At 40.9% G+C, this 22,323-nt stretch overlaps 2 protein-coding genes across 2 annotated transcripts; both read left to right on the forward strand.

Annotated features, from left to right (window-relative positions):
* The first annotated feature begins 441 nt into the window (after nucleotides 1-441).
* tada2a (transcriptional adaptor 2A) lies at nucleotides 442-19,638 on the forward strand. Its single transcript, XM_080772734.1, has 15 exons — nucleotides 442-570; nucleotides 1,048-1,154; nucleotides 1,275-1,334; nucleotides 3,532-3,623; nucleotides 3,828-3,985; nucleotides 4,398-4,486; nucleotides 4,744-4,816; nucleotides 4,931-4,994; nucleotides 6,647-6,690; nucleotides 9,773-9,883; nucleotides 15,396-15,467; nucleotides 17,348-17,480; nucleotides 17,789-17,832; nucleotides 18,627-18,706; nucleotides 19,177-19,638. Exons 1-15 carry the CDS (start codon nucleotides 546-548, stop codon nucleotides 19,360-19,362), a joined length of 1,338 nt encoding a protein of 445 aa, XP_080628860.1. The 5' UTR covers nucleotides 442-545; the 3' UTR covers nucleotides 19,363-19,638.
* On the forward strand, nucleotides 13,306-13,863 carry LOC308321478 (gamma-crystallin M2-like; the record flags this gene model as incomplete). Its single annotated transcript, XM_080772391.1, has 1 exon — nucleotides 13,306-13,863. One exon carries the CDS (start codon nucleotides 13,306-13,308, stop codon nucleotides 13,861-13,863), a length of 558 nt encoding a protein of 185 aa, XP_080628517.1.
* Nucleotides 19,639-22,323: the final 2,685 nt, after the last annotated feature.

Raw genomic sequence — 22,323 nt, forward strand, 5'->3', positions numbered from 1 at the left:
AATATGTTGATTAAATCACAGTGGCTCAGGAGGATCTATTATTAGCCAATGTCTGGCCACTGTTTGATGCAAGATCACCACTATGTGGTAGGATGGAGAATGACACTGTTAATGGGTTTACTTTTATACATTCACATTTTATTCACAGTATGTGTGTAGAATGGGTACATTTCAAACAAAAGCAGCTATGGGGATGAAACCAGGAAAAGCACTAAGACTTGTTTACATCAGGGTCCTCGATATTCAATTCATCTGAATATTTAAAGACGTACAAATATACACTTCTATGAAAAACAGGAAATCATCATACAACAGCTGTTTGCTGTTTTGTTTTTACCGACAAAAATAAATATGAATACATGCCAAACAATACTAAACCATTTATTTTTTCTTCCTTTCCTTTCTTTTCTGGATCATGATGATCGATTTATCTTCACTTGGCAAACCTCTCCTGTCGCAGGTTTCTGTAGAATGTAGAATTTGATAAATAGATTGAAACTGAAAAATTGACTGCTCGGCTGTATTATTTTGTTGAATAGAATCTTATGGATCATTTAACGTCTTTTGGAAGTAAGTAATGAATGCTCTAATGCAGACTTAAAAACGATGCAGTACACTACACAGCTATAGTTAGCTGTTATAGCTTGCAGTGTCGACCGAACGAACGAGCGACACAAGCTATCTATGCTAATTGAGCAGCATACTAGCTAACTTTTGCCTTTTTTAATCCAATATATTACACATTTTCAGCCATGTGACGATCATTTGAGCAATTCGTACCTTATTGTGAACATCCAACCGCAATACGGTACAGGCAATTTGAAACGGCATTAGCGGATCCATACAACAACAACTCGGTATCTTTTGCTTTGCAAAATCATAAATTACCAGAGGGTGCATGACATTAAATAGCTATTACTGCCTGGTGATATAGGCTGGCCATACATATTTTACCTGCCTGTGAAGTATTACGAATGGTTTAGTTAACAGTACCATGTATTCTCAAGTTTTTAAATATGTTTTCAACCAAACTCAATTACTCTCCAGATGATCCTTTTGATAAGCCGCCATGCAGAGGATGCTCATCTTACCTGACCGAGCCATACATCAAGTGTGCAGAGTGTGGTCCCTCACCTTTCCTTCTGTGCCTTCAGGTTAGTCACTGACCGTGTGGAATGCTTAGTTATTGCTTAATGGCACTGATAATGAAGCAGTCAGTAATAAATAATTATTACTTAATAACGTAATAAACGAATAATTATTTTTGCTTTCAGTGTTTCACCAGAGGATTTGAATACAAGAAACATCAGAGTGATCACAGATATGAAATCATGGTAAGTCAAATGAAATATTTTACTGGTGTGTATCATGTTATCATTGACCACAAAAGGAAGAATAAGTCTGCACACAGTTTTGAAAGCTCCCCAAAAACTTTATTTACCAAGGCTGTGGCCTTCGTCAGGTAGCCTATATGAATAGTGCAACACATATAGAACAGGTATAAGTGGGTAGACACAAATCAAGCACTCACACCTGACTGTGGACAGTCATTATTTGGGTTTGAACAAGACTGTGACACTCAGACAGAGAGAGTGAAGCCATTTACATTAGGCTATCCCTGTGTAGCCACCAGGGGACGAAATAATACACACATATACAAACATCATATCAAAACCCGATCTAAGTGTAGACAAAGCTCACTGAACTGTACAGAGAGTAGCCTACATAATGCATTGTCATTTCTATGTAATAACGTATTAAAAACATACTAAAGTAGAAATAATACACATTTACATTTATATCATTGACCACACACACACACACACACACACACACACACACACACACACACACACACACACACACACACACACACACACACACCTTTTATTCAGGCACCTTGCGGCCACCTCTTTTGTTCATTAGGACCCCCTTACGCAACATCATCATACAGCAACGTGCTTCCAGCCCATGCGTGAGCACAAACACCACACACTGTCCACCACAATCACCTCTACAACATTACAGACTTACACAACGCCTTTTCTTGTAAGACAATCAACAGCCGGTATATCAACAGATATATAACCATTGTTATATATTTCCACACCGCGCACACACAGCAACGATGGGACCATGCTTCCCTTAGTTGGCCATCGCACATGCACTGCCAACAGATTTCGTGCATCTCGCCCTGCATCTGCAGCAGCAGCAAACTCTATAACCCAATTAGATCTGAAGACGCATCTGTGTCACCATATAGCTTGCATGAAAACTGACATGAGAACCACTGATATAGAAAGATTAGAAGATTCGATTTAGAAGACATTTAGTAGAGTCTAGTCTCAGGTGTTCGTCAACCTTATTTCTTCACTTGCTACGCAGCCACAGAAAACAAATACCACAGGTCCCTTTCAGCAGCTAAAATCCATTTTCACTAGCCCTCTTATCCACACACACACACACACACACACACACACACACACACACACACACACACACACACACACACACAGTCACACACAACCCATAAACCTTTATTAGCCTACCTGTGTTGTGCTATCCCTAGCCACTCCACATCATTAAATAATTTTGCAGAGATTACGCCTATTATGTCTATAATGTTTAATGGCTATAAACACACGTTCTTTACACACATATGCACGCACGCAAACACACACACTAAAGGGGTTTACACAACCCAGCATGGACGCACAATATCAGCTGCTACAACTGCATCGCGGCCTACAGTGCTTCTACATCGTTTCAATATGTTTGTGTAAACATAATATCTGCAGTTCAAGGTGTTCAATTACTCCACAAGGACAAATGTGTTCACTTGCGGGTGCTGATGTCAATGTCGGCACTTCGCCAGCGCAGAATGTATTGTTTTACTCCACTCCACTGGACTGGACTCCGTTCACTCTGCAGGTTGCATATCCTGTCCTCAACGGATACAGAAACGCTCTTTGCGCACTCTTGTGTGCGTGCAAATAGCAAGCTGAGTCTATCATTGATGTGCAAGCTAGTCCTCTAGTAGTCTAGTCCAGCTGGCTTTCTCATTGGCTGACGTCGCTGTGCTAGTCCAGGTGTGTGTGTGTAGCCCTTTTTTAAACTAGCTCCTCGCCACTCGCCCTACACACTTCCACTCGGTTTGAGTATAGATGTATAAATAATAGAGACGGCACCAGGATTCCCCTGAATCCCCTCCCATCCAGTGCCATCTATTATTTATATATCTATGCTCAAACCAAGTGGAAGTGTGTAGGGCGAGTGGCAAGGAGCTAGTTTTATAAAGGGTGCGTGTCGCAAATATGTCAGGGTGGAAACAAACGACGCGGAACACAATAGTTCCGCCTTAAGAGAATTTTGGTTCCTACCTAAACTACTGCGCTGAAACTGACACAGAGGCAGTTATAGCGGACCCCCGCAGATAATAACAATGCAGCTGGTAATTCATTGATTTAATACATTCTTATTTCTTCTTCTAGTATTTTTAATATGTGTATGTCTCACATCATCTGTATGTAGACATCAGATTTCCCTGTCCTGGAGCCTGGATGGACTGCACAGGAAGAGGTGTCCTTGCTGGAAGGGGTTATGGACTGTGGTTTTGGGAACTGGTTAGTAAGTTCAGTCTTTAGAACGCCGATATAAGCTTGCCTCTATTTGAATCGATTTTTGGGATGGTAAAGAACTTTTATTTTGTTCCTTAGTTCTCAATAAGAAAAATATAGCAAAAGTATTGGAATATTTGTATATTGGATATCTAGCCTTTCGCAAATGGCATATATACATTGTGTAATTATATCTTTTTGACTCCTCAGGCAGGATGTGGCGTATCAGATGCGTACCAAAAGCAAGGAGGAGTGTGAAAGCCACTACATGAATAACTTCATCAACAACCCACTGTTCTCCTCCACCTTGCTCAGCCTCCGACAGATGGAGGAGGCTCGTTCTCCGGACAGCGCCGTTCCCTTCAAACGTTAGTGTGTCCAGTTTCACTATCCAGTGGTGGAAGAAGTACTCAAATATTTCACTTTTTGTTTTGTCAGATACGTTTTTTTATTAAGAACAGATTATAAATTGTTAATACAATTTGTACAATGTACATTCTTAAATGAAAAAATGCAAAGTAATACTACTCTTTAACCCCTTTTGTTGTTTTAACTAAGCATTATGTTATACTTTAGCTATTTTAGAAAAATCGTAAAAATGCGGCACAAATCTTTGAATATATATTCTTTCAGAGCCAACACAGGCCTAAATGGGTTGGAAACACTCCAACGTTGTTGTGAACAGGGGCCTCTGCAGTATTGTCTTGTTGTGTGTGTGTTGTTGTTGAGTGGTGTATACATGCTAACATTTTTGCGTGCAAATATTCCATCTTACCACAGCCACAGATGACCCTCCCAGGCCTACATTTGACTCTGTGCTTTCTCGAGACATGGCCGGATACATGCCCGCCAGAGCAGACTTCATGGAGGTGAGGAGTGTTTTATGTGTTTTTTACACGTGTGTTTCATTTCCATTTCTATTGAATTGTACATGGCATGATTTCTTCTCTGTGTCAAAACAAAGGGTAAGAGAAATAGAAATTGTAGCTTTTACTCGTATGATAAAGAGCACTCACTTAGATGATATAAACTTTACTTATTCATCAAACAGATCTATATTCTATATATGGTTTATCTTCTATTCTTTATTAATAGAAGCCTGTTTTGTCCTATGTATCCGATGTAGGAATTTGACAACTATGCTGAATGGGATTTGAAAGACATTGATTTTGTGGATGATGACTCAGACATCCTACATGGTAGTTTAATTCTTTGAGATTATTTTCTTTCTGTTAAGAAATATTTATGACACGTGCTTAAGCATTTACAACACAATAAGACCCTGTGTCTTGTCCCATATCTGCCTTCTTTAGCGCTCAAGGTTGCAGTTGTTGATATATATCATTCAAGACTGAAAGAGAGACAACGCAGAAAGAAGTAAGTCCATCTTCCTTCCGCTCATTTATAATATTCACCAGTAGAGGGCATTGTAAGTCATCACATTATGTTGTCCTGTAATGACTAATTTAATTTCTGAGCTCTCACCACCAAAATATATTTGCCAATATTTGCTGAATTTAAATGATGTTATACCTCATGTAACTACCATGATACCTCCTTAATTATGGAGATTATATATTTATTGCATATTAATTCGAAAAATGAGTAAGGCAAGAGTAAGGCAGGTTTTTCTGTAAATTTCTTTTCAGATTCTTTAATACAGTTTACCACAATGTATATTATGCACATTTAACAAGCAAACTCTAAACAAAATATCCAAAAATACTGTAGCAGATCTACAAGCTCACGTGCTGTGACAAACTGCTATTTTTTTCAAATCAGAATCGGGATGCTAGGGTTCAAATACATGAATTAATCTAATCTGTTTAATGAACACACACTACAAGAGGCCTTGCACTGCAAGTACATTCCCTTCCTGGCTTCAACAACCAAAATACTAACATATTTAGTGCAAACAATAACATGATTTGAATCTATAGCACCCATACTGTATACTTGTACATAACCCAACATCCATAACATGTGAACTCGACCAACATAAAGCATAGCAAATGGTGTTGCTAGAACAGGCCATCTTTTACGGCTTAGCTTTCCAGCTGATGTCATTCCACAGAACCCCTCAGTCTGCTACACTGTCATTCTAGTCAAGTGCATGTAAAGCCAATCCCTGCGGTAATAAATCCATCAGTAGATCAGCGTAACGTTTTTTTCTCCCTGAACACTGTGGAATTCAATGTCTGGCTGTGAAGGCAAGGCGTGTGTGGTTCCAAGCTCCTCCATGTGCATGAAACTAGATGATTTCATGCATGCTCCCTGCAGTGAGTTAGCCGTCATCGTGCCGCTAACTATTTGAGTGATTCCATATCCTTTCTTCAGCACCACCCTCCTCAGAACCAAGATTTTGGTGTAGGCCAGGGTGTAAGGTTGCTAGTAGAGCTTTTAGACGCTTGAGGTCTTTACACACCGGGGACATGACGAATAAACAATGTAAAAATGAAAAATACTTATCGTGAACATTTCACTTAAAATTATTAATATATATATATGAATATTGATACTTCTTACATGTTACTGGTTCAACCTTGTTCCGAGTAACAAATATCGCTACATAATAGTTTTGTCTGAATGTACTCATGATGACACAACAGTTCGGATAACAAATGTTTTCAGGTGAATTAATTGCACACACAATAAACACCCCTAGGGTATAATTATCTTTAGACTTGTTAAATGACTAAAAACCCCATTACTTATTGGAATGTACAGTTGCCATGGTAATTGTTTTAGCACTGGGTATAATTTATTTCTTATAATCATACTCGAGCTAGTCGAAGGCATAGAAGCTAATCTGCCTTTGTCTGAATATTTTAAATATAAACACTATTTTAGTGGTTATAATGTTTAGTTTTTCTCTTAAGTAGTGATTATTTGAACAATAGCGCACGTTATGACATTTGTCTGTATTAACCTGTGTGTGTAGTTTGTTAAATGTGTGTCAAGACTACAGCAAACCAAATCTACCTACAGGTACAAATAAAGTAACCTGAACTTGATCCAATTTGTTGCAGGATTATTCGAGACCATGGACTGATAAACTTGAGGAAGTTCCAGAGTGAGTACACTCATATTGGCTTGGCTACTGTATTTCTAGCTTCCCATAAAGGCATCACATGTGTTATCTAGCAGCCAGAATGCATCTGTGTCTGCGTTTCTATGGCTGCATTGTGTAAACATAACAACTCCAGTGCAATAACCATCACCGTTAACCTCCGTGGCCCGCTTGGTCAACTGAGGCGTGGGAGCTCATATTTACGATCAAGGCTGAGAATAGTCCAATCGGACCGTGTGCCAGAGTGTGCCACAGCATAATACAGTATATCTATGAATAGACGTCTATGAAATGAGAACTGCCGTTCTAATGACACAATAGATTGGGTCTTCGTGAGGTTTTATTGATCTGCCCCACGCAATTTGCATCTTGCCGAGTCTGGTAATGCAATCCCTTCCATGACGGGGGTTCATGCGTCGGAGGTCAGATGTCAAGGGACTCCATGAATGCATTTGTCCAGTCAAAACCTTCCTTCTTATTGTTCAGCTCATTGTTATCTCCAGGTGTTGCCCTGTGAGATGCGTTGTTGTGGTTTGGGAGTTGAAGAGTGCTCTCATGTTTTATTTATTTATCCTCCTGCCTCCAGTCAGCCCTCCTCTCCCTTATCTCTGTAGTCTTTCAAGACAAAAGGCTACCCAGAGTAGCTGTGGAGCTGCAGCTTGGTTGTCATGGAGACTGTGTGTGTGTTTGTGCAGTTTGACCAACAGACTTCAGTGCAACGCTATATATCAGGGGCTCATAGTCTGGGCCAGCCGCATTAAATCATGTGTAACATGCATAAGTAGGGCTGTCAAAGTTAACTAGTCCCTATTGTATACTTTATATACCATTGATGAATTTCACTTTTATTTCCTATTATTCATCTCTATACAGACATATCGATCATTATAATCGTCACCAATACGAAAAAAACTACTTAACAAGAACAATGTTGGTGTAACTAAGAGTGTCATGGGCAACCTGTGCCCTATATATATATATACACACACACACACACACACACACACATAAAACTGCTCTCTATAACATGAAAGGACTAATGTTTTAAACTGATGGTTTGCTAATTGTCTTGTCTCTCCTGCACTGCTGGTTGTATTGATTGATTAGGAAGGGGCCAAGTGCTGTGCTGTGCAGGGTAGGGGTGTTCTTATGCTTTGAGTAATGGTCATTGAGTTTTCATGCTTATTTATGTTTAACTGTAACACATCTTTAGTATGTTTAGGTTACTTTTATACAATTGATTATTTATGGAAGTATTTATTTATATGTAGTTATTGAGAATAAATGTTAATTGATTCTGTCATGTGGTAGGATCCACTCCTATTTAAGGGAGGCTGCAGGGACAGACTAGTCAGTTGGTTGAGGGTTTTAACACGGGTAACAGCCCTGAGGGAGAGCTACAGGTTTAACCTGAAGAGAGTTCTCATCCTACTTGGTCTTGCTCAGTTGTGTATGCCCAAGTATTTATTTCATTGGTCTATTTCTGGCCAGTGTGTTATTTTGAACTTTTCATATGTGAATTATTGTCTTTGCACTGAAGAAAACTGTCTGGAGGTTGGTGGAGGAGTTTGGGGAGAATAAAAACCCTTAACCTACATGTTCTGACTGTTCTTGGAGCCTTGGAGCCTTGGGCAACTTTACAAAGAGATTTTCTCAAATATATTGATATGGTGTTATACAAGCATAGCTCCTTTTTTTAAAAGATATTGTTTTTGTGGCTTAGGCCTTTTATTGGTTATTTGAAGGGACAGACAGTAGGCTGACAGGAAACAGGAGAGAAATGGGGGAAGACATGCAGTAAAGGCTGTGTTGGGCTCGGGAGTTGAACCCGCGGCACACTGCGACTGGATTACCAGTCGGGTGCCCAGACTGTTACGCCACCGCCTGGGCCAGCATAGCTCTTTTTAACCACATGAAGCCTAGCATCACTATTCCGGGCATGGCATATAGGGGAAAATACACAAACATTTGGCAAAAATAGGTCAATATTCTGCAATAGTAGCAGATGTACAAGATCACATGTCGAGTTGCAACACGTGAGCTTGTAGATTGGCTATTTTCATACTGTACAACCTACTGTACAACCAAGTACATAGGGAAGACCTACCGGTAATTAAATGAAAAACATGTTTTGTTCCCCCCCCCCCCACTCTTGGAGCATATCCATGGTCATGATGATGATGGTAACAGATGCCCCAAAAAATCACTTCCTGTCAAACACAAACTGCATGATTACATCAGCACTAATGAATAATTAGGAATAATTATTTCATTCACCCTATAGCTCATGTTCCTCCAAAGACTGGGCTGCTAGTTTTTATTTTATTTTTATTTTTTTCTTAAAAGAAAATAAAATCTAACTCGAGACGGATTGCATTACTTGTTTTAAACTTTAAACGGTACATTAAATATGTATCTGAAAATCTCTGGCACTACACGATGAGACAGAAACAGCTGCACTATGAGCTGCCTGTAGTTCCCATCGACCCCATAGCCCGAGGGTATCCAGGTATTGAAATAACCGTGCTTATATAGTAGCCTAGCTTCTGACACGGCAGTCTGCACACAGCTGTAATTTATTTGATCTGAGTGGGCTGGTTCTAGCTCTTAGAAGACACTACAGAACATTTCAGTTGGCACTAAAGTTCCGTGAGCCACAAATGGGTCCCGACCCACTGTTTGGGAAACGGTGATCTGGGACAGATTCAAGACATACAGAACTCCCCTTAAAGGAGAGCAACGTGTGAATGACTGTCCTAAACCACTGCAATGTTATGAATACCATATGGGGTAAGAAGACTGGTACTGTGAGCAGATTTGATTTGAGACTTTGTGATTCTTCCCCCTATATTTATCAATACTATGCTGCTTGGATGAATCAATGTGATAATGTACATCACAGTTTTGTATCTTCCACATGCCTAGACTGACTTTTTATCCATGTGTGTGTGTGTGTGTGTGTGTGTGTGTGTGTGTGTGTGTGTGTGTGTGTGTGTGTGTGTGTGTGTGTGTGTGTGTGTGTGTGTGTGTGTGTGTGTGTGTGTGTGTGTGGGCGGCGTGCTCACACTGTCTGTTTCTATCTCAGTGCTGGAACGGTGCTACCCAAAGGAGGTTCAGGATCTCTATGATGCTATGAGACGATTTGCCAGAGTGGTTGGTCCCACTGAGCATGACAAGTTCATCGAAAGTCATGCATGTGAGTATTGAGCCCTATATGCATTGCACACTCTGCACAAAAAGCTTAAATAAAAACAAGCACACATTATTTTCAGGATGAGGGTGCTAAAATGTCCATTATGTCGAGTACAATGCACTAAACGGCCCTGAATGAGTCTTGAGTGTGGAGTGTACTGTGTAGTGTGTGTTACATTAAGAAAACCGACCGAACCGATACACTCCAGAGCCGGAAAGGGCGTTTACGTTTATATGTCTATGGTTTTTACATGGTTCACAAAGGGCGTTTACGTTTATACGTCTATGGTTTTTACATGGTCCACAAAGGGCGTCCATGTTTGCTGGAAAGTTATCATGGAACCATTTAGTGAGAATCTAATGTTTTCAAGCTTAAGGTAGAATAGTGCGTCCTTTATCCATCCATTATGTGTAGGTGGAGAAACTTGTTTCCATTTGAGGAGTATAAGACGTCTCGGTCTGGCTAAAAGAGAAGTAAAGGAAATAATTCTCTTAAGGTATATAGAGGTATAGAGGAATATTATTCCCTGGAGGAATTACCAAATAAGGCCGTTAGCGGGTTGGGTGGGATGGAAAAACCCAATATATCACAGTAGGATTTAAATATGTCTGTCCACCAACCCCAGGTATGACCAAAACATATGTGACAGGCCAGCAGCGGGTTGTCTACATCGGTTACATGCATCAATAATATCTAGAAATATCTGTGCTAGTCTTGCATTTGTGTAATGAACCCGATGAATGATCTTACATTGGATGACACTATGTCTAGCACAGATTGAGGAACTGTGGACTAGTCTCAAAGCGGTCTTCCATGTCGTGTTGGGCAATTCTAACCCCAGGTCCTGCTCCCATGCTGTTGTTTAAGAGTTTATGGGTTTATTGAGTTAAGTTCATTATATATTGTTGAAATTAAGCCCTTTGTATTAGGAATGAGGTAATCACTACTGGATATTTTTCAGATATCAGGCAAAATGTCAGTATTGTGGATCCCACAAAATACTCATTTCACTTTTATTATTTGGTCCCATCACAATAGAATGGGTTTAGCACTTTTGTTTATTATTCAGCATACAGTACAGTCCAGTTCCCTTCCTTCCTTCCAGAGAAGAGCCTCTCATACGAGCAGTCCCAGACACTTCTTCTAAAGTGTCTCCCTCAAACACGTCCATTGTGTATGTTTTTAGTGACAAGCGGACAAGTTCAAATCCATTTGTTTACATCCCCATCGTGGCTCAACGGCATTCCTATAATACGCTTCAGGAGAGGTGTACAGTTTTGGTCCAATCAGATCGTTTTTTACTCAACGCGAACAGCAGTGATTCGGTCGGTGTATAGGCATACCTACTGTACCGGATCTTCTTTCTACACAAATTAGTCAAAACAAGACAAAATTGACATTTTTTATTAAAAATAAAACTGCATGAGTTTTCCTTATGTCATAAACTGTCAGAATCAGCTTTTGTTGCATTGGTTTATGTGCTAAAAAAAAGAGTGACTTTGAGAGCTGTTTCCCCGTTACAATGGAAGTCAATGAGCGACTGTTTTTATTTCTTAAATTGCTAATAAACAACACAACGGAGCGAAATAACTCATGGAATGGACTAGTTTGCCAATAATAAGATAAGAAAACAACCCAGACCTCTCAAAAAGTGGTCTTACCCTTTAAGAGATCCCATATCCGTTGCCCGTTATGCCCAGTTCTATATTGCTTCATAGCCTTACGGTCTATAGCCCATGGAAGAGTGATGTGCTGCTGCCTTGAAGTGTCACTTGTGATGCACCCTGCCCCTAGTGTCAAACGAAGCCAGACATGACGTTCATTACTAGTGGGTGATCATCTGCAACAGAAAACACGGTTTGTTGCTCGCGTCTGTCACCGTCCAAATTGTCACCAAATGGAAGCATAGGATTAGGAGACAATACACAACTATCAGAGCTTGTACACACTCTGTTCTCCGCTGTAATTCCGCTGAGTTCTTGTCTGAACTCCAGGGCTGGACTGGGTTAAAAAAAAATCATCCCTGACATTTGGCCCAAAAACATATTAAAGCAATGGGGGCGGCCCATTCATTGGGTGGCCCATTGCCCACTGGACATAACGTTAAGTAGCCAGTCCAGGCCTGATAATCACAGACGAGTTTGCAAAACTGTGCTTCGAACGAGGATGTCATGTTGTCCTGTTTAACTTTCAATGTGATCTATCCATACCGATCGTGTTTACGTTTACAACTCGTGCCGGCGGAAGTGTCATCCTCTTTCAGAAACAGAAAGAGGGGTCGAGTAGAGGAGGAAAAGCCTTCTTGCACTATGCTACCAAAGGATGCCAGGGGTACTTTTCTCTCTTTGTGTCGAGGACCGCTTCTTGCTTGCGTTGGATTGGAGTTCGTACACAGACCGGCGGACGAGTCGGGACGACGCAAGGGAGCTCAGCTGACGCAAGGGGAGACATTTCTCTCATCCTCCGTTGCTTAGTGCTTCTTGCGTCGATTACGTTCAACACTGTAAAGCACTTCACCTGCCTTAAAGCCTAGCCGTACTCTCCTAACACTGCTGTTTAACACTGCCTTATTACCTATGTCTTCAGCCTATTACAGTGACCACCATTTGATGAGATTTAGCCTCACAGACCCAAAGTCAAAAAATATTTGGTTGTCGTTGGATACGATTTTGTCCACAATTCCATGCTGAATTGATGTGATAACATAGGAGAGATAACAAGCAAACAATGATCAAAATAGCAATTCTTCTACATTCTCTAACTGTGTAGACTTCTTGTAAATGAAATGTTTACAAGAAATGTTTACAAATGTTTAATAATCTAACTCCTGAGAGCGTATAAGATGAAACCAAATCTGCTTAAAGTCACACCAAACTGCTACCTTATGCGGTAGAATTATTTTCAAAGGGAATGGACCGGTTTGTTGCCACTCATGGAATTCCGGGGGGGTGGGTGGGGGGGGGGGGGGGGGGGGGGGCATTGAAAAGCATTGTCAGAAAGTGATTTTGGAATGTAACAAGCATTCTGATAGGCTGAGTACATAGGCAATAAGGCACAATGAAGGAATACCAAACGAGTCGCCCCTTTACCAATTCACCCCGGACGTACAGCTGCCGGAACTGCGCGGCCTGGCACTGCTTGTTGTCTGCATTGTCGTAATGGTGCAGGCTTTGTGCCGTCAGAGAAACATCCTTTTCAAGGTTTTTTGAGGTGGAAACACTGAACAACCTCAGCTGAGCTTTATGCTCTTTTATGGAATGTTGCTGTGTCAGGGCAGCTGCCTGGGCTGGGAGTGGAAAAGTACAAAGTACTGTACTGACCTGCTGGTGGTACTGTATAAAAGGATGACTTCAGGCAGGTAGGAAGTCAGTCAGTTCACCCACAGCCACAGCAACAACAGCAGCTGAAACAACTCTCACACAAAGATGACTTCCGGCATGAACATGATGAGCAAGATCATCTTCTACGAGGAGAAGAACTTCCAGGGCCGCTCCTATGAGTGCATGAACGACTGCTCTGACATGTCCTCCTACCTGAACAGGTGCCACTCCTGCAGGGTGGAGAGGGGTTGCTTCATGCTGTATGACCGCAACAACTACATGGGCAACCAGTACTTCATGAGGAGGGGCGAGTACTCCGACTGCATGGGCATGATGGGCATGAGGGACAACATCAAGTCCTGCCGTATGATCCCCATGCACAGGGGCAACTACAGGATGAGGATCTACGAGAGGGAGAGCTTCGGCGGACAGATGCACGAGATGATGGACGACTGTGACAACATCATGGACCGTTACCAGATGAACAACTGCATGTCCTGCAACGTGATGGACGGCCACTGGCTGATGTACGAGCAGGCCCAGTACAGAGGCAGGCAGATGTACATGAGGCCCGGCGAGTACAGGAACTTCCAGAACATGGGCATGGACAGCAGCAGCATGAGGTTCATGAGCATGAGGCGCATCATGGATTCCTATTACTAGTTTAAATATCAGGAGATGAACTGAACTTAATAAAGTTGTTTTAATGGGGGAAACAAAAACGGATTACGATGCATTTATTTCTGTGACAACATTTATCACACTTCAAAAACCACATGACCCCTAGCACCCCTATTCAATAGGCAAACATTCTGTGAAAATAGCCGATCTAGAAGCTCACAAAACATGTAAATCAGCTATTTTGACCGAAAACAATTGTAGAGGGGTGTAGAGGGAAATGGGAGGGGACCAAGTATACAAGCCTCTGGGGGAACACCTGTCAACAAACTATATAGGATTTAAGTGTTTCATTAAAACTGCTCCAATAATAATAATAATAATATAAAAACAAAGGGCCTTACAGAAGAAAAAATCTGTATAGAGCCTACTCCTTATAGGTAGGGTGATGCAGAATAATTTCAGTACAATTTGGAGACTTTTGAGTATTAAGTCAACATCATTGCAACAATAGTCAAGGTGTGAAAAGTATTATGATTTCATTAGGCTGATTCACTAAGCTTGTTGTAAACAATGTGTAAATGCGTCAATGCTGGATTCCAAGGCATAGGCCTACTTGAACGCTGCTATCCGATGGATGTTGATTACTGAGGGGAAATTCTTCTTTTGGATTCATACATCACTATCCTGTCAGAATGGGGAGTGGATCTGTTCTAGACACAGCTACTGTAATACAAGAGAAGAGTTGTGATGTGAACATGTTTTTTTTCCCCTGCCAATTTTTAGTTGTTGCTAAGTTTGTATAGACCTTGTTACTACCAACTCCTACTAATTGGCCTGAGGAGGGTGTAGGCAGTCACATGTCTCCCCCGACACACATGGAGTCACCAGCCTCTTTTCATCAATGTCAGTGAGAGGAGTTTGTCTGGAGGGCATGCAGTAGAACACGCTATGCCTCCCAGATCCACTCCTTACTGAAGAGACAATCTGTTGGAGTCACTATTGCTGCGACAAAGAAAGCCCTCCCATGTCAGCTTCCCAGCCATGAATACAGCCAATTGTGTTGGTTGGAGTGCCCATACAAATGACACCGTGAATTGAACAGTTATAGTTTCATTAAAAGGTCTTGGTTTACATTTTTAAACGGTATCAAAGGTGTGGTTACATTTTTCTGATATTATCTCAATATCAGAAAATGTAAACGTTGCATAGCAACTGACTTGTTTGAACAGGCAGTCGGTAACTCATTTGTTATATTGTTTGTGGACAGACAGACAGACAGACAGACAGACAGACAGACAGACAAAAAAGCACAAATTAGCGGTGTTTATATTGAAAATGTTAATAAAATCTAAAATATCAGAAAAGACAGCATTCACAGCATTAAATCCAAGAGTACTTAAATATTTAAGCCTTTCATGACATGTCTTCTCTCACACACCTGTCGCCTTGTCTTTCTAACCTGTCTGTGTTTATGTCTGATTCTGGAGCTAATATTTCAAACTGCTGGACTAGACATTTTCTGTGGTTAAGACTTGTGGTTAACACCCAGCACCATCTTGTCCTTTCCTGTCCAGTGGAGTTTGATTTGCAGAGGGAGATCCACAGACTACAGGAGTACAGGAGAGCAGGAATCAAGTCTTTCTGTGGTGAGTCAATTTTCACCTTTCCAAACTTTCAGATTGCAGTGAATTTGGTGCCACATATTCAACTAAACTGTTTCAGAGTTGTCTGGCTTTAGCCACTAATTACTACACTAAAGAGCAGAGATGCATGCATGGGGCATTAGTTTTTATCCAGACTTGAGTAGCAACTGTGTGAAATGAGGGGCGCTCTTGTCATCGTACATCAATTTATGTTGGCAGACATTTGCCATTGCTACATAAGGTACATAAGATGGTCCCTTTATTGGCCAAGCGCTCCACCAACATGTGATTGGTTAGCCGATTTGCTCGTTTACATATAACCTAAGTTTTCCCTTCAATGTCAAGATGCGTTTAATGTTTTGATGTTTAATTTTGTCATATTTAGCGGAATTATCAGCTCTTATCATCATGCATCATCTCATACTGGCCAATCAGAATTCCTGTTGCCTGTGATTGGTTGGCTGATTTACTAGTTTAAACATGACGTAAAGTTTCCCTTCCATGTCAATGGCGTGTTGTCAATGTCAATGTTTTGGTGTTTAATTTATGTCATATTTAGCGGAATTCTGACGTCATTTCTCCGTTAATTGTCAATGGCAAATATTGAGACGGGCGGGGACAAGATTTAGTGGACATTTGACCTGAATTCCCTTTTCATTGTCAATGGCAAATCATGAGATGTGTGGGGACAAAAGCTGTTTATAGAAGGGGCTTAAAAAGTCAAGTGAGTGGTGCAACAGCGCCCCCTGTTGGTACCCTAAACATACAGACAGACAGGGATGGACGGACATTGCTGGTTCTAGGAGTGGACCACTCAAAAATCCTTTAATACTTTTGGCAGCTGACGAGGAGATTTTCCATTGTACCTAAAGGTATTTTGAATACACTGAATTAGTCTAGACGAGCTTTGAAGCCCTGAACCATGCTGTGAGACAACAGTTGGCTCTGTTGTCCTGGAGCCTCTTCTCACCTGTTCCCCCCCCCCCCCCCCCCCCCTCTTCCTTCCCCCCCTCTTCCTTCCCCTCGCACCTCCCACTCCCCCTCTCTTCCTGTGTCTGCAAGTTGAAGCAATGGTCCTTTCATCGGTACAAGCCTTATTCACCTCTCCATCCTGTCCCCCCCCCCCACCCCACTCTTTTTCTGCTCCACCTTGTGGGTGGGACTAAGACTGTATATAAACTGTATCTCTGTGATTGTATGGTCATGCTTGCCTCAATGCCTTGGAGACCGGCCTGTGAGCTGCAGCATCCGTGCACGGCTGTACACGTTAAATAAAGATCTACAAAGGGAACTTGCTTGCCTCATGGTTCCTCACGCGTTTAGTGTGTGTAAAACTGCCACGTCACAGCACATCAAAAATACTGACAGGAAGCCGTTGCAGGACCTGTATTTTCAAATCCCCTTTTGAAATACAAAGAGCATGGATGTTTCCAAACAAATATGTCAGTAATGACTTGAAATGTTATGATAACCATTCCAACAATAACTAGAAAAGTGGTTCACCGCAGTTGCTTACATAGGCCCCTCCCACTAATATTGTCAGCCAATTACAATGTCACGCCAATGTCAACCACACTAAATAATAATAAAACTTTATTTGTATAGCACCTTTCATGACATGAAATGCAGCTACAGTACAGTACTAAACCAAATGATCTCTTCTTAATTAAGCCTGCATAGTTAATCAATCCAGGCACCACTTCCCTGAATGGGTTTTATGTCCTTTTCCTTGAAAGGAATGAAAATACACCCGCACTCTGCTCGGTACATGAGCATTCATAAGTGGATCTGGGATAGCAATATGTTTGTATAGAGCTCATTTGGAATATTGAATCTAAAACTCTTGTGTTCTCTATTTTGCCCCGCTGTCTATCCCCTGGCAGGTGCCAAGGTGTATGAGCAGGTGAAGAGGGTCCGGGAGGACGAGAGGAGGAAGAGGACCATGCTGGTTGATGTGCTACAGTACATCCAGGATGGCCGGGCATGCCAGCAGTGGCTCAGTAAACAGGCTGCAATGTGAGACCACTGTCCCTTTCTCCTCCTGTTTATTAGAAGGGCAGCTGTAATCCTCCTCCTCCACAGACGCTGACCTCTGTCGTCACATAAACCCCCCAGACATGCTGAGACGAATGGAGCGCACATGCTCAGTACTGCATGTCACCCTTACCAACCCAAATCATTATTTCTGTCTCTTTCATTATAGTCCTGCTGTTATAATTATGTTTTCCGACCCAGCGTGGCAGTGACTTATTGTTGGATGTTCTCCAGTTTTGTCAATTATTGCTTAAAAATAGTGATGAATTCTTTCCCCTTTGTACACACAGTGACGCTGGCATCACTCCCGTTGTCACGACCATCACAATGTCAGGTATGGTATCGCTGCACAAGTGTGTGTGTGCGTGCACGCACACACACACACACACACACACACACACGCTTGTGTGTGTGCTTACGTACAGTACATGGGCCTACTTATATATTTTTCCAATATTGTTATTGACAGACAGCTCAGCTCAGACACGTTGCGGAACAAAGGACACAGATATACACACCTACTACCTTATTGCCTACATCGAACCATAAAATAAAATACAAAAACTATATACAGTACATACTGTATATGGACACATTGTTTGGTGCTTGAAAGTCTAGATGGGTTAACAACTCTCCAGAGAAAAGGAAAGAAAATAATAATACAATTTACAACACATAGTTTTTATCGAAGGCATGTGTTGTGGAGCGTAGCAGGCAGGTTAAGAATTCCATCTGTTGTGGAGCGTAGCAGGCAGGTTAAGAATTCCATCTGTTGTGGAGCGTAGAAGGCAGGTTAAGAATTCCAACGGCATGCACTGCATGATTATTTTGTGCCAATCTTTGTTGGTGGTTTCTCATTAATCCAAGACAACAGAATATTTTTCCTAGTAGCATAAATTAAGAGATTAAACAGACGCGTATGGAACTTGTTAACAATCTTATCGTCAGGCAGCCCAAGAATAAAAAGCATAGGGTCGGGTTCAAACTCCATATTGAAGATCTCATTCATGACATGACCATATACAGTGAATATAATTTCCCTCTTCAGTTGTACACTACAGTGTCTGACTGTCTCACTACAGTACCCTGTCTGACTGTCTTGACTGTTGTTGAATCTCTGTTCTACAGCGACTGGTCGAAGAAGTGCCCCTCCTCTCAACCTGACTGGACTGCCTGGAACAGAAAAGCTCAATGAACAGGAAAAAGAGGTAACCTACCGTCATTCCTTTTCTGGGCATATTCCTTATAGGTGGCAAAAATGCAGATCTACAAGCTCATAATAACATGTCACCATGTGACACAGTTTTAGCTTGCTATTTTTGAAAAATGTTCAATAGAGCTTAAGTGTTTAAGCCTAATTTATACTTTGCCCAAAACAACATATTTTCAATTCCAGCAAGGAATAAAGATAAAGTGTAGCCAATAAAACCGGGAAAGCATCTGTCATTTTAGATTTTTGCGTTTGCTATTAAAGAAATAGCAGACATACAATTGCGTCACTTCGTGCCATGCTGTGAGCTCGTGCATCTGCTATTCTTGAACATCTTTGATCAATCTTGCAAGTGTGAGAACTACTGATTTAGAAGACATTTGTAGAACCGTTCGCAGATCTCAAAAATAGAGCTAGTTTACCGTATATACAGGTGTGTTAAGCCTCAACCTTGTGTTGTGCTTGTAGCTTTGTCAGGTGGTGCGGTTGGTGCCGGGGGCCTACCTGGAGTACAAGCAGGCACTGCTGAATGAGTGCAGGCGGCAGGGCGGTTTGCGGCTGGCACAGGCCCGGGCGTTGATCAAAATTGACGTCAACAAGACACGCAAAATCTATGACTTCCTAATTAAAGAGGGCTACATCAATAAAGCCTAGCACTGCTGAATGACTTTGTGTGGCTTTGGCGATGATTGGACTTGTACTTCATGCTCGGTGTTGTTTTTATACGCATTGTGGTTGTAAAATGGCGCTCTCAATGTCCTTCAAGATGTTTTCACTGATGCTCCTTCATTTGAAAGATTTTAATCCTTGTAATCAACTTTTAGGTCTATGTTATTTTTTAATTGAAAGTGTTATTTGTATTGTATAAAACAGACATATCTATTTGTACAGTATTTCCAGCAGCATAAATGTCTTGAGTGGAAATGGGTATTTAATTCCACTGTAATCCTTTTTTGTTTTACGTTAGCATTTGTATTTTCTTTAGATTAAAAATATAATGGCATGTACATTAAACATTTCATCATGTTAAAATGAATCAATCCGTTGAGTTAGTGTCTTACAGTACAGTACAGTACAGTACATAGGCCTACTTATAGACAGCTCAGCTCAGACACTTTGCAGAACAAAGGACACAGATATACACACTTATTACCTGGCGGGTAAATACAAACTATATACAGACTGTATATGGACACATTGTTTGCGGCTTGAAAGTCTAAATGGGTTATCAACTCCCCAGAGAAAATGAAATAAAAGAATACAATTTACAACAGTTTTATATATATACTGTATATATATATATATATATATATATATATATATATCCACCGCATCAAACAAAAATGTTTGGTGAAACCATGTGACTTCCATTGGAAATGCATTGGGGCGGCCATTAAACACGGACAAGACAAATGTTTTTTAGGTGTGATCGAGGCCAAGTTTCCAGCAACCAACAAACTCTTAAAGCCATTGTGTTATATATTTATAACACAATGTTATATTTATTGTGTTAATATTTGCACACCATGAATACGCATTACATTGTTGATGGTTGTAACAAAAACAAATGACTGCTATCAAAATAAATGTCTGTATATCATCTCTATTAAACTAAATGCACATGTCTAGACTAGAGGAGCCCATTAATCCTCTCATACAGTTGAACTGTAGCTGTTTAATGTACCCCATTTGGCTGGTCTGTAAATTTGCATATTTCAACTACAGTAGACTGCCTCATTTCTTACAGTCCTCATTGAAGTACGTTCTATCTAGTCAGATGGAACGTGCTTAAAGGGGAATAACACTCATTTTCATTATTAGAGCTGTTGTGTGGAAATAATAAAAAAGTCCCCCCATGGTGAAGTACATCTTGATGACATCAAGATGTACTCCTGCACTTACTTTCGGACCTCCAGTTCTAGGAAACAGAATTAACAGCTCTAAGGTATATTAATGGCATAGTAAAATGTTGAAAATAAGTGGAATTCCCCTTTAAGGATGGCAGCCCTGTCATCAGTGCGTTGGGGACAGTGCCTTCAGCCCTTAGCAAACAGACAGAATCTAACCCCATGATTTTAAAAGATCATTTTTCCTTTGACAATAAGGGCAAGTGGATGAGATGAGCTTCTGCACTCAAAGGGCTTGTATTTGGAGTTTGGAGAAATTGTAAATAATCATAGTCGACGTTCAGTGTACTCTTATAGCTACACTTATTGGGGTAGTGGAGGCCTCACAGGCCTATTCAAATTAAGGGGCACATGCCCGACCAGATTGTTGATGCCTAGATTCTAGGCTATAGAATTTGTTTTTATCATTGATTGATGGATGGATTGATTGAAATATAATACTTTATTAGTCATAAGATGTAAACAGCACAGTGGTACAGTAAGACAATTAGGCTAAAATGATATGTCAGGAAATTCCTCATTGTGGTGGCAAAGTAGCAGAATGAGAATTTTCCCATGTTGGTTCCTAATGTGATCATTTTAAATTCTTCACTTTATATTATGAGTCAAACATACCTGTAACTCAAGAAGTCACACACATACCCTTTCCCTGCCTATGGTATTGGTTTCTTCAGAAAGTTCCAGGTTTCATTTGCCATAGCAGCATCAATGCTGGAGGAGATTTGTTGCTAGAGCATCATCAATCCCCTTTAAAACATGAAAGGTAATAATCGCAGATAGTTAGGGATACATTATAGACTACAATTTGGTTGAATTCAAATAAGTATGTAACTATTCTTGTTTATACCCAGCTAACATGTCCATCTGGGCCCCACTTGGGTTTTGACATGGGCTATGGGCATGGGTTCCGAGTGGGCCGTGCACCCAGTTTTCACAAAGGGCCCACCCGTGTTAGCCCATATGGGCTTATGCGGGTTTCTAAGTGAGTCTTAGGTGGTATCCAAATGGGCCATTTTATTTCAGAACCATGTGTGCGCCACCTGTGTTTGCCTATATGGGTTTGAACTGGGATCTGATTGGGCCTTAAGTGGGTACCAGCTGGGCGAATTATATGTGACCCATGTAGGCCACACTTGTGTCCGCCCTCATTGTCTTCCGTCCTGTTTCTGTTGTCCCCTGCTGTCGATTGTTCATTCCTACAGATAGGATGCAGTGTTTCCAGTTTTCTGTAGTAGTTTCTTCAAGCGTTCAAACTTTATGACTGGATAGCACTTGATATGTAGAGTCCTACATTACTATCTCCTACGATCAAGGGTTAGGGTTAGGGTACTGTAGCATGCCGTTTTTCATCATTTTTGAGGATTTGAAAAAAATTACGAAAATCCCTCCGACACCATGGACTATAGCCCATGGTCTGGAAGTGATTTTGTCTTTTTTACAAATTTAAAAAATATAAAAAAAATAAAAAACGATGGGTTATAGCCCATGTTTTTTGGAATTTTTATCCTCGTTTTTCATCATTTTGGACCATGGGCTATAGCCCATATCGTACGGCATACTATAGCACGCCGTTTTTCAATTTTTGAAAAAAACAAATATCCTCGTTTTTCATCATTTTGGACCATGGGCCCATATCGTACGGCATACTATAGCACGCCTTTTTTCAAAAAAATGAAAAACATTCAAAAGACATTTCAGTGGCTAACGA

This window comes from Protomyctophum bolini (genome assembly GCF_963924005.1).
Source record: "Protomyctophum bolini genome assembly, chromosome: 9".
Lineage (NCBI taxonomy): Eukaryota > Metazoa > Chordata > Actinopteri > Myctophiformes > Myctophidae > Protomyctophum > Protomyctophum bolini.

Coding starts and splice junctions, on each gene's coding strand:
- tada2a (XM_080772734.1), top strand. CDS start 546: ATGGATCATTTAACGTCTTTTGGAA. Junction 6,691..9,772: donor AAACTTGAGGAAGTTCCAGA/GTGAGTACACTC, acceptor TTTCTATCTCAG/TGCTGGAACGGTGCTACCCA. Junction 9,884..15,395: donor GTTCATCGAAAGTCATGCAT/GTGAGTATTGAG, acceptor TTTCCTGTCCAG/TGGAGTTTGATTTGCAGAGG.